Source organism: Physeter macrocephalus, chromosome 18, assembly GCF_002837175.3.
Source record: "Physeter macrocephalus isolate SW-GA chromosome 18, ASM283717v5, whole genome shotgun sequence".
In the NCBI taxonomy this organism is placed as follows: Eukaryota; Metazoa; Chordata; class Mammalia; order Artiodactyla; family Physeteridae; genus Physeter; species Physeter macrocephalus.
Window position 1 is genome coordinate 47,500,472 of NC_041231.1, and position 12,648 is coordinate 47,513,119.

The following is a 12,648-nucleotide window of genomic DNA, read 5'->3' on the forward strand; positions in this document are numbered from 1 at the left end:
AAGCTGCTCAACATCACTAATTATTAGAGAAATGCAAATCAAAACTACAATGAGGTATCACCTCACACTGGTTAGAATGGGCATCATCAGAAAATCTACAAACAAAAAATGCTGGAGAGGGTGTGGAGAAAAGGGAACCCTCTTGCACTGTTGGTGGGGATGTAAATTGATACAGCCACTATGGAGAACAGTATGGAGTTTCCTTAAAGTACTAAAAATAGAATTACCTTATGACCCAGCAATCCCACTACTGGGCATATACCCTGAGAAAACCATAATTCAAAAAGACACATGTACCCCAATGTTCATTGCAGCTCTATTTCCAATAGCCAGGCCACGGAAGCAACCTAAATGCCCATTGACAGACGAATGGATATAGAAGATGTGGTACATATATACAATGGAATATTACCCAGCTGTAGAAAGGAACGAAATTGGGTCATTTGTAGAGACGCGGATGGACCCAGAGACTGTCATACAGAGTGAAGTAAGTCAGAAAGAGAAAAACAAATATCGTATATTAACGCATATATGTGGAATCTAGAAAAATGGTACAGGTCAACCGGTTTTCAGGGCAGAAATAGAGACACAGATGTAGAGAAAACATGTATGGACACCAAGGGGGGGAAGCGGGGGGTGGGGGGTGGGATAAATTGGGCGATTGGGATTGACATATATACACTAATGTGTATCAAATAGATAACTAATAAGAACCTGCTTTAAGCACAGGGAGATCAGCTCGGTGCTTTGTGACCACCTAGAGGGGTGGGATAGGGAGAGTGGGAGGGAGAGGCAAGAGGGAGGAGATATGGGGATATATGTATATGTATAGCTGATTCACTTTGTTATAAAGCAGAAACTAACACACCGTTGTAAACCAATTATCCTCCAGTAAAGATGTTAAAAAAACACAAACCTACTGTATAAAAAATTAAATAAAATAAAATTCACAATAAACCACAAACTAATATTGGGTCCAGTGGACCCTAATGGTACTTTGAGGGTTATCTTGCTAAGATTCCATACATATCTGTCTAATATAAGGTGAAAAATAGAGTGAGAGTTAGAATGTCATGTCTTCCTGGACTTCCCCAGGCCTGGTCAGGGCTCTACTCATAGAGGGAGCTTCAGAGATAGTAGGAGCTGGAGATGTAACTGTGTAATTATCAAGGGAAGGGCACATAGTATTCCTTATGTATGCTCAAGGACCCTGCACCAACTCAAAAGCTGCGATTTGCCTAGAATACCATTCTTTCCTCTCTCCATTTTAGCTGGGTAACTGCTACACTTTGAATCTCCACTCAAACACCACCTCCACAAGCAAGCTTTCCCTGAGTCCCAGCCCTGCCATCTGGTGCCCCTTAGAGGGCTGTCAGAGCCTCCCTCCCCACCCACTGCTTCTGTGCACTTGTCAGGGTTTTAGTGTCTCCTCCACTAGGGGGCGGGCGGGGGTTTGCTCAGCTTTGCATCCTCAGCACCAGCGCAGTGCTGACCCTAGTGGGCACTCGGTAAGAATTTTGCAAATGAAAAACACTGAAGTCACTTTTCTGAGTACAGGTGCTCACCTGCCTAAATTTTTAACAAAGTGTTAAGATGCATGTGTTTGAAGAAGTAAAAATTAAAAGTCCATCCATAGGGAAAGCAGATCGGGTAAGAGCTTCATTTTCCTGGATTGTCCTTTACTCAGGGATTATTGGGAACAACAAGCAACATGACCGTAGCAGAAGAGTCTTCAGCTCATGATTCTGGCTTTCATTTAGGTGTCGGGTGATTTATCAAAGACTGACATCTGCAATGAGGCTCGGCACCCACTGGCCGGCACAGACGCTGCAGAAGAGAAACGGACCAACAGCCTGTACGAATTGGCAATGAAAATGAGTGAGAAGGAAACTTCCTCTGGGGAGGATCAGGAGTCTGAGCCCAAGACAGAGTCTGAGAACCAGAAGGAAAGTCTGTCCTCTGAAGACAACAGCCAGAGTGTCCAGGAAGAGCTGAAGAAGGTAAGCTCTGTGAAACCACCTGCAGACGGCTTGGTTTCTGCAGCTGGGGTGTGGGGGAAGGTTCTGCATTTGTGCAGAGATGTGCTGGGACCCCAAAGAGCACTCTCTAAAATGCCCATCCCTATGCACTTGGGAGAGCCCAAGAAAACTCTGCTTGATTAACGGTGAGTTATTCAATCAGGAAAATAGCACCGCGTGTCCTTGGAAGTCTCCCAAGACCTCTCATCTCCTATTCTTCATCAAGACAGCCCTTACATTTCGAGTCTATAATGTAGTACCCATGGTCTCTCTCATTGGTAAAGAGCTGTGTTATTTCCCGTCCCACCCTCTCCCAAAGGAATGTTTCCTGTGGATTGAGAACATCTAGCCAATCCTCTTTTAGCCAATGATGACGCTTCATTTCATAGTATAAAGTCTTTGGGTTGAAAGTGGCCTTCTGGATCATTTATCTCTGCAGTTTTCAGATTTTGGCTTGTTTGACTTAGCCAGAAGGCTTTCTCAAACAAACCTTACATGGAATCCCAGTGCTTTAAACAGATAAAAGCACTGCTTCTCTGAGGGTCCCCAAAGCTCCAACCACCTGATCTTCAGTCCCACCATCCTCCCTTCCTTCCCCCAAGCTGGCCACCGAGTTCCAAGGGACATTGTGTGAAAAGCACAGAAAATAGACCCCGCCTCTGGCAGAAAGGGATCCCAGCCTTTCCGCCCACCGTCCTCCAGCACGTGCCTGGTTCCCACTACAGCTCCACCAAGTACGTTTACACTAGACTTGGCCCCCTGGTCAGGATATCCCTGCTGCTTCCAGTGGAAGAGGAAGAAGCTAGCATTTGTTCAGTGTCTCCTACATGCCTGGTGCTTTGCACATGTTAGTTAGTTCATTTAATATAAAACGACTGAGGCAGACACAGACCCATGTTGCAGATAAGGAAACTGAGTCTAGTCACAAAGGTACTTACCCAAGGCCCACAGCTAGTAAGTTTCAGAGCTGAGGCTGCATCACAAACCTGCTTGGCATCAAATCACAGGCTCCTTCCTTTACAACAAGCTGCCTCTTCTGGAACTCAGATAAGATCTTATCTGGTAACATCTACGCTTTTTTGTACTTAGGATCAATTTTTTCCCTATTCTGAGAGTAGGCTATCTAAGCTAACAGGCTGCTGGTAACCCACGTGCATGGTGAATGAGCCCCCTTCATCTGTTCAACAGCCAAGCTGGGGTACTGTGCAGGAGCCTGGCCAACCCAGGAATGACTACAGGTGGTCCAGAGCAGGCCCCAAGGGAAGTGGGGACCGTCCTCCATGGCTGAGGCCCTGAACCTTCCAACACCTCAGACTCTGCCTTGCATTCATTCCCAACCCGGCCTCCATAACCATTGAATCCTCACTCATAAACCTGCTGGGTCCTTTGCCTGGGGATGGTGCACATCTCTTTCCCCCAGCATGTCTGTGGGTGGAGAGCAGATCTTGGCCTTCACAGGCAGCCCTTCCCCGGGATATGGGCTCCGACCCATTGCCTCTTCAATGGTTATGGGCTCTGATCCTCTCTGTTACTTGAACCGATGGCCCATTACAGTCACATTTGTCTGCTAGAGCTGAGAGCCAGATGGTAACTGAAGAATATCACATTATTTCTTACAGTGGCTCCACATCCTACTGGCTTTGCTGCCTGGTGGTCCCAAGGCACCAAAAGCTCATGCTGTACCAGTGGCATGCCAGGCTCGGATGAGCCACGCACACCCGCCCCTCATCAGCCTGCAGGCCTCACCTTCTGGAGGCACAGCCATCCATCTGTACTGTGCTCTTCTGGGCAGAATGTGAACAAGGAAAGATGGAAAATCCTGGGTGCTTGGCCAAGCCCTCCATCCTGCCCCCATCCTGCCCTGTGCCCTTGCTGAGCAGGAAATTAGGGGAGTTGCTTTTATTCAAATGCCCAAATGTGTCAGTTTCTCAAAGTTTAAGTCCTTCCCACCGCTGACCATGAATCAATGGATTCAATAGTCAACCAGATATCACTTGTGTATGTAAAAACCCAGATAGCAAACAAAAAGAGGTAATCAATATATCTCTCTCCACCAGGCATCAGCTACTCTTATTAAAGGAAAACAGAAATATATGTTCATCTATGGAAGATTATTTAGAAGCAGAAGGGTATAGAGATAGGCTTCAGGATTAGACTGACTGTGAAACACATCCATGCAGTTTGCAAACTTTGGACTTTGGTTCTAAGCCAAGGCCATTTCTTGCCTGCTTCCTACACCCCGCCCCCTAGCTGCCCTCCTTGGCCCCTCCAATCCTTTCTCTACTCAGCAGCTGGAGCTGCCCTGTGGCCCTTGAACTTGCTCCCAGCATGTCAACAAGCCCAAGTCTGGCTTGTTTTTATATCGATCCCTAAAAACCAGTCTAGGTCTTCATTGTTGATTGGACAAACACATGTTGGCCTTGTCTGTAAAATGGGGATAATCATACCCCCTTACAGAGTTGGGAGGACTGAATTATGCAGCATAGAGGTAGCACACAGCCAGAGCCCAGCAAATATTAGCAACCTCACAGCCCCTTTAACAACCTCAAGGAAAAGAAACTTCACTGTCATGAAATAATGCCCCTGTGTTAGCACTGAGGGAACAGCTTAGTGCCTATGTCCCGTCCACACGTGCAGTGTCAAGCCAGAGGTCTGTAGCCACGTTCGGTGCTTCATCATGCTCTGAAGAATGTAATGGGGAAAATACCACGTCAGAACCTCCCAGGTTCCCATCTTCGGGATCAGAGTAACTATGACTTCCCTTGTAATCCGACCACAACTAGTTTGTCCAGCACTCACACATGTACACACACACACACCATGGTTGGGGAGCGGATCTGGGCTAAAGAAACTGTTCCAGAAGCTGTTCGTGCTTGCCTTACCTCTTTACCATGGTACTGCACACTGGCCCAAGGTCTATCTGCCTGGGGGCTCCCGACACAGCAGGAGCTCCTCTTCCTGTGCAGAAGCCAGGCTGGGAGTGAGAGAATAACACTCCCCTCCCCAGAAGCAGCCCTAACCAGTGACTGATGTGAAGAATGTAAATACTCCACTCCTTTGCCTCCATTGGGGTGGTGACCCACGGAGTGTGTGCTACCCACTGATGCCCCGAGTTCCCCAGCAGATTTGGCTCTGGGCATCCGCAGTGAGGACCAGCTGGATCAGGCTGCCTTCTCTTCCCTGCCTTGCCCCACCCCCTCCTCCACTGGTTCCTGGGATCACTTCCCAAATAAACTCCATGCACTTGAATCCCTGTCTCAGGGTCTGCTTCTGGGGAAACCAGACTAAGACAGTAACCAAACAGGAAAACACGCAGAGACCCCAGTTCACAAACACTCACTGCAGTATTTGTGACTAAGCAGTGGAGAAATCCAAATGCCTAACTGGCTGCTAATGGCCTCTGCCTGACCACGAGGATCCCTTACACAGAGAGAGTTTTATCCAGACTTCACCATCCCTCCTGCCTCTATCACAGGTTCTTCTTTCTGGGAGCCAAAGCAGAGGAATGTGCATATTCCCATAGACACAGGGACATCAGTGGCAGTTCAGTGTCCTTGGTATGACAACTCAGTGTCCTTGGTATGACAACTCATGTAGGTATTAGGGCTTCACAATCTTGTCCAGCAGCAGAAGAACCATTTTAGAAACACGCTGTTTCTTGATGGGAGTCAGCCCTTCGCTGTAGGCAGACTTGTCCCTACAGTTGACTCACTTTGGCTGGGTGTTGGGGGCCCAATGATGATTCAAGGATGGTCACTGCCATCTGAATTTTAACTACCTGAAGAACCAGCTTGTAAAACTTGGGGCCAGCCCAGAAACCTGGATTCCTAGAGGGCCATGTTTTTTGTTTGTTTGTTTGTTTTTTGCGGTACGCGGGCCTCTCACTGTTGTGGCCTCTCCTGTTGCGGAGCACAGGCTCCGGACGCGCAGGCTCAGCAGCCATGGCTCACGGGCCCAGCCGCTCCGCAGCATGTGGGATCTTCCCGGACCGGGGCACGAACCCTCGTCCCCTGCATCGGCAGGCGGAGTCTCAACCACTGCGTCACCAGGGAAGCCCATGGGGGGCCATGTTTTTAATTGAAGTCATCTGGGTTCCATTGAACCTCATGGTCAACCTTCCAAACCTTGGTATCCTTCAAGCCCGGGAATAAGCACTTGCTTCCCCCCTGCCACTGGGCAGGTGGCTGTGCCAGTGGTTATGGAAGAAAGGCCTGGCTGAAGTGGTTCCTAGAACCATCTGCCCCTGGATATGCAGGTGCTGCATTCCTGAGAGAAGGACGCAAAGAAAGGTCAAGAACTCCTGGCCTGACTTTGGAGACTACATGCAGGGGCTGAATCTCCCACAAAACCCTATCTCCCCAAGCTTAGAGCAGTGATCCCCAAGGTCCCTGCTTGCTCCAAAATCCCATGGTTCTAGACATGTAAGGCATTAAATAGGTTTTTGTTTCCTGATACTAGTATCATTTATGACACTATTTATATGACAAAAGATGTCTTATGTGTCAAGCTTTTGGAACATGAGTGTTTGTTGAAGGCCCATATTAGTGAATTCTTGCATTATAGTCAAATTTGTACACACAATGTCCTGAAAGCAAAGTGTCTTTGTTTATTAATTATCACAAGCAGCTGAATCATTGTGTTTCAGTTTCACAAGGGAGTCACAGACCAGCAGATATCTCCCATATTCATAGTTTCATGGAATAATTCTCCTCAAAGTACTGAGACTTCTCTAAAGTAATAAATGTCTTTCTCCTCAAATAAGAGACACATTTGTGCATCTTCTCACAGCTGCTCCCCATTTACTAGCATCAAGTCACATAGAAACACAGTACTGGTCAATGGATAAGCAGACAGATTGATTGTTGTCTGAGAAAACCCAGAGCTGTGGGTTTCTGCAGTTTAATGTGCTTGTGAAAAACTTTTTGTCGATATCACAGCGTTAACATAAAATAAGTATTGTCCATGTGTGTCACACCCTTGTAAAATGACTCACCATCCACATGAGGATTCAGTGTCTTTCACCCCAGGTAGTATCTTATTTGAGAAGCATGTCTCCATCTTCAGTTGGCGCTAAAGGTTCAGTCCCCACTATATCTTACAAGCTACACTGATGTCAGTAGGCCTTATGCCTGTTGCCTCTTCTAACTTTCTATTTAACTGCTGCACTAGGAAAAAAGAGAAGCTTTAGCTGTCCACTTAGAGCTACAGCTCTTATCCACAGCACTTGAACAGGTGAGGTTTCATTTCACTCCTGTTGTCACTGGCGTCACTCATTCCCACAATTGTGTCCTGTGTGTTTGGGGGAGGGGCCTGCACGGCTGGGAAGAGAGTTGTGGGTTCTCTCTTGGATCACGAGGGCTTCAAAAGAACATCTTCTCTAGGCGAAAGATGAACTGAGCCCTCGAGAATTAATATACTCATAATGCTAATAGATAAAAAGGCAGTCTACATAAGCAGACAATTCACCAAAAACAAAAACAAAAAAAGAAGAATGTAAATGACCAATAAGCATATGAAAAAATATTCAACTTTAATTGTATCTCAGCTGTATTCAATACAACACCTAGCCCAGAACTTGGCATATGGTGTTCACAGTCATTTTTTCCATTCAACAAAAGCACATTGAGGCACTGGGAAGACAGCCATGAACAGGGCAAAGTTTATCGTTTGTTCAGACAAGCAATAAAAATGCAAACTGAAATAATGAAATGCCACTTTGACTAACAAATTGGATGGTTAAAAAGAACGATAATCAATGTTGGTAAGAGTTCAGGGAAATAGGCAGTCTAATACCCACAAAGTAGCACATATTAGCACACTGGTGACTTGGTAACTCTAAGCAATCAAAGTGTGCATACCCTTTGATCCAGCAAGTATGCTTTCAATCATTTATCCTAAGAAATAACTAGACAAGCAGCCAAGGGTATATCCCAATGCAGTTCATCAAGTGTTATTTTTTTTTTTTTGCGGTACGCGGGCCTCTCACTGTTGTGGCCTCTCCCGTTGTGGAGCACAGGCTCTGGACGCACAGGCTCAGCGGCCATGGCTCACGGGCCAAGCCACTCGGCGGCATGTGGGATCTTCCCAGACCAGGGCACGAACCCTTGTCCCCCGCATCGGCAGTCGGACTCTCAACCACTGCGCCACCAGGGAAGCCCAAGTGTTATATTTTTATACTAGGAAAACTTTGAAACAACCTAAGTGTCCAACAGTAAGGGACTCTTGGGGAAATGGAGGTGATGAGGTCCAGAAAACAGATGGGGCATTGGCATTGGAATGGCAAAGACAGAATAGTTCAGATACAAGTAAGCGGGTAAATTTGATGTTTAGGAAGATGAAGAGAGTTTGTTTTATGTTCTATGCTTCCCCCACTCCGCCCCTCTGTTACCCACCCAAACTTGGGTCTGCTCGCCTGGGCACAGTAAAGCCAATCTACTGACACTGGGTTGTGGTGAAAGAAAATGTAGTGTTTATTGCAGGGCACCAAGCAAGATGGGGGATGGCTAATGCTCAAGAGGCCGGAACCCCTGACGGCTTTCACGGAAAGGTTTTTAAAGATAGGGTGAGTGAGAGGGTTGCAGGGCACATAATCAGATTGTGTACATTCTTCTGATTGGTTGGTAGTGAGGTAATGGGGAGTCAACATCATCAACCTTCTGGTTCCAACCTGTCTGGGGCCTGCCTACATGCTGGTGGTCAGCATGTAGTTAATGTTTTCCACCTGCGGGGGTTTCAGTATTTGCAAAACAACTCAAAGGATATGGCTCAGAATGTTATCTTATAGCCCTTGAGAGGAACTAAAGGTATCTGACTTTGTTTAATGGCTAAACTATTATTATTTTGTCTTGCTTGACTGTTTTCCTTTGTTTCTGCATTTTCTCACTTCTAAATTTATTAAATTTATTCTTTGGAACTCGGGGATGGCCTAGGAGGCTAAACTCTTTCTACAAACAAGAGGCAGGCAGAGGACATGGGGGCAGGGGGTGGTCTGTCCTGGGAAGGCCCCATAAGGTCCTGCTTGGTTATATCTCTAGCTTTCTGAACTAGAAGGCAAGTTTGCCTTCTGAAAGTAAGGGGATAGTGAAATTTGAGTGTCAGGATTGTGGAGAGGGTTTGAAATAGCTATTGCATAGCATGGGAGAAAAACGTGTGGAGAAATATAAAGGATCCCCAGGGTAAGGTCAGAGATCACAAACATTTACTTGAGATAAAAAGAGCCTGTAAAAGAATACAGCAACTATGCGCACTACTATATATAAAATAGAAAAAAGACCTATGGTATAGCATAGGGAACTATATTCAATATCTTATAATAACCTATAAGGGAAAAGAATCTGAAAAGAATATATAGATAGGTACATATAACTGAATCGCTTTGCTGTACACCTGAAACTAGCATAACATCGTAAATCAACTTCAATAAAAAAAAAGAAAAGAATACAGCAACTTTGAATGCAAATAAATGCAAAATAAAAATTCATTCTATTCAAAGAAAAGGTCTAGTAGTAGCAGGTCTATTCATGAATCCATATCATTCGGCACAATACAGCTCAATAGGTTCTGGGATTTACATTAGAACTCCCCATTTCATAACTAAAATTTATAGATGAATCTCAAACCAGACTGGAGGAGTGGGGAGATAAAATGGAAATTAATTCCAACCATAATAGGAACAAAAAAATGTGAAATTAAAGCTTAACAAGAAAACTGCAGATCTCTCAGAAACCTACCAGTTTTGCTGGTAGGAAAGACAGTGTAAAGAAGAATTCTTCCAAAATGAGGGTAGACATTTACTGTAATTTAAATCAAAATCTGAACCAGAAGTTTTTTTAACTTTTCAAAAGGATTCAAAAAATCAACTGATAAAATAAAGTCAAGAATAACTTAGAAATGCTTAGAAAAAATAAAAGAAATGAAGAGGACCTATCTATTAAGATAGTACATCATGTTTTAAAGGCAGAGTAATTAAATTTGTGAGATATTGATAAAGGATGCAATGAAATAGTCCAGAAGTATGCCCTAGAATATACTTAATTTAACTCACAATTGATCTCATAATTACCACCCACCTCTCACCCCTGGTTGGGAAGAGATCATTTTTTAATAAATGTGTTGAGACGTATGTGCACTTGTTCTTTTGGGGGAACGGATGTGGCAAGACAGGAAGGTCCTTAATGTTCTCTCCAACAAAGGAATGAATGGCTCCCCCAGGTTTGCAGGGCCAGCAATACGTACAGGAGACAATAATGAAAAGATGCCAACTTCCCATGAGAGGTAGTGGCACAAGTTCTGGAGTTTGAATCCTTGTTCAATCCTTGTTACAAATAATTGTTGAACTATTCTAAGAGCTGTAATACAGTAGGGACCAGAGAGAAAAGGACCCTGCTCTTGTGGAATTTACCCACTGTTGGGGGTGACAGCTGATAAGTATGTAAACACATACAGGGGAAGAGGTCCTTAGTGATCAGTGCTAAGGAGATTCAGCAGGACACTCATGGATGGAGTTGGAAGGAGTAAGAGTCATGGATGGTCCAGACTTTTCTGACCAACTCTGTTTTCCACTGAAACCCGAAAGACACAAAGGGAAAAGTCAGGCAAAGATCTAAAGGAAGGGCTTTCCAGGCAGAGAAAAACATGCAAGGCCTTAAGGTAGAAATGACCTTGACAAGTTCAAGGAACGGCTTAAAGAGCTAGGGTAGCTGGGGCAACGTGGCCAAGGGGAGAGAGCTTGGAGAACTGAGAGAGGGAGGGGCCAGAGCAAGCCAGCGGTGTGGGCCATGCAGAGAACTTTGGCTTCTAGTCTGTGTGAGATAGGAAGCACCTGGAAAGGTTTCAGCAGAGACATAACAAGGAGGACCTTACATTTATCAAGATCACCCTGGTTGCCATGTGCCACCTCTCCTGTGTCACTGGGCTACTACAGAGCTGAGCACGTGCCCTGGAAGAGCCCTGGTTACCGCCAACAGTGGGGAAGTGTATCCAGTGAGTATCAGGAAATAATTTTCTGAGGAACAGCCAGTATGCGAAAGCAAAAGAGATTGACAACCATGATCACTCCTCTGCCAGGACAGGAAGTCCTGCCTTCCCTACACCTGCCCGGGCAGGTATGGTCAAAGGCAGTGGCCCCAGCATTCCCCTCTTCTCTCACCGTCACCAGGTCCTGGAGTGACCTTGCTCAGGTGCCTACATCAAACAACAGGGACTCCACCAAGGAAGGGAAAGAAAATGACCGTGGGGAAACATACAGACCAGTGGGTTTAATTCTGGAACTAAACTAAATGTGCAAATAGCACATTTTAAAAAATTCATTTTGGGCTTCCCTGGTGGCGAAGTGGTTAAGAATCCGCCTGCCAATGCAAGGGACACGGGTTCAATCCCTGGTCCGGGAAGATCCCACATGCTGCGGAGCAACTGAGCCCATGCCACAACTACTGAGCCCATGTACCGCAACTACTGAAGCCCGTGCCCCCTAGAGCCCATGCTCCGTAACAAGAGAAGCCACTGCAATGAGAAGCCTGCGCACCTCAACGAAGAGTAGCCCCTGCTCGCCGCAACTAGAGAAAGCCCGCATGCAGCAACGAAGACCCAACTCAGCCAAAAATAAAATAAATGAAATAATTTTTTTAAATTCATTTCAATTATCACAATTTTTAAAAATCTTATATCTTTCATAGGTGGCTTTGACCATCAAAATCTAAATGATTTAAGAACCCAAACATTCCTAGAGGTCCATTCTCTGATGTCCATTACATTTCATGTTTCAATTTATTACATATGCTAATTTATAAGGTTCATGCTCCAATTTCTTTCCACAATTCTGTGCCACCTTCTTTCAAGTCAGTCGTTGGGGACATGAGTCTGTTCGTGGAGAATGTATTTTGACGGGTTGTAGAGGCTTCGCCGGAGCGCCTTATGTTTCATGAGAACTGAAACATATTTGCATTGAATTTTTCTAGCAGATTTCTGTCAACTATTTAGGAGGACATATGGAGTTTCTTTTCTTACCTTTGAGAAGGAAAAAAAATACATGAAATCAGGGCATTTGGACAAATTTCCTTGCTTGCTGTGGCGGTTTGATAGAAGCATTTCATAAAGCCAAGGCAGCATCTGTAATGTGGGACAGAAAAGTAATGAGCGGGCTGTGAAGTCTGGATCACATTTAGAGCAGATTTCCTCAGAGACCACATTCTTGTTCACTCTGATTGTTTTTGGTGGCTCCATCTCAGGTAGGCTCAGTAAGGCTCAGAACAGGAGCTGGTCGCTTGGGAGATCTCAAGCTCTGTTGTGTGGTTTGGTCATTGGTGTACAAATCAACGAGCTTGTTCTGATTGATGTCACTTGGTGGAGGCTACAGGCCCTTCTCTCGCTGATCTGTTGTTCATGGATCTGATTATTCAGTTAGATTCTGTTCTTCCATCACTTTCTGCAGTCCATTGGGTCCCAGGAATTATGCAGGTGGAGGAGGTGATGTGGCAGGTGGGAAGGAGTGTGGACCTTGAAGACCAAAGTCTCTGGGTTCAAATCTCAGCTGTGCATCTTCTTCCTTGAGCCACAGTTTCTTCGTCTCTCAAGATGGGATGAAAACAGCCACCACGTCAGGTTGTGATGAGGGTTACACAAAATCACGAGA

At 45.4% G+C, this 12,648-nt stretch overlaps 1 protein-coding gene across 2 annotated transcripts in view; it reads left to right on the top strand.

The window, feature by feature from the left end:
- The window catches only part of MYRIP (myosin VIIA and Rab interacting protein), a 223,987-nt gene that overhangs the window by 184,651 nt on the left and 26,688 nt on the right, over positions 1-12,648 (top strand). For both annotated transcript variants that reach the window (XM_024117042.3, XM_024117043.3), the window contains one exon: positions 1,761-2,000. In XM_024117042.3, coding sequence (XP_023972810.1) covers positions 1,761-2,000 — 240 coding nt within the window. The remainder of the gene's footprint in view (positions 1-1,760; positions 2,001-12,648) is intronic.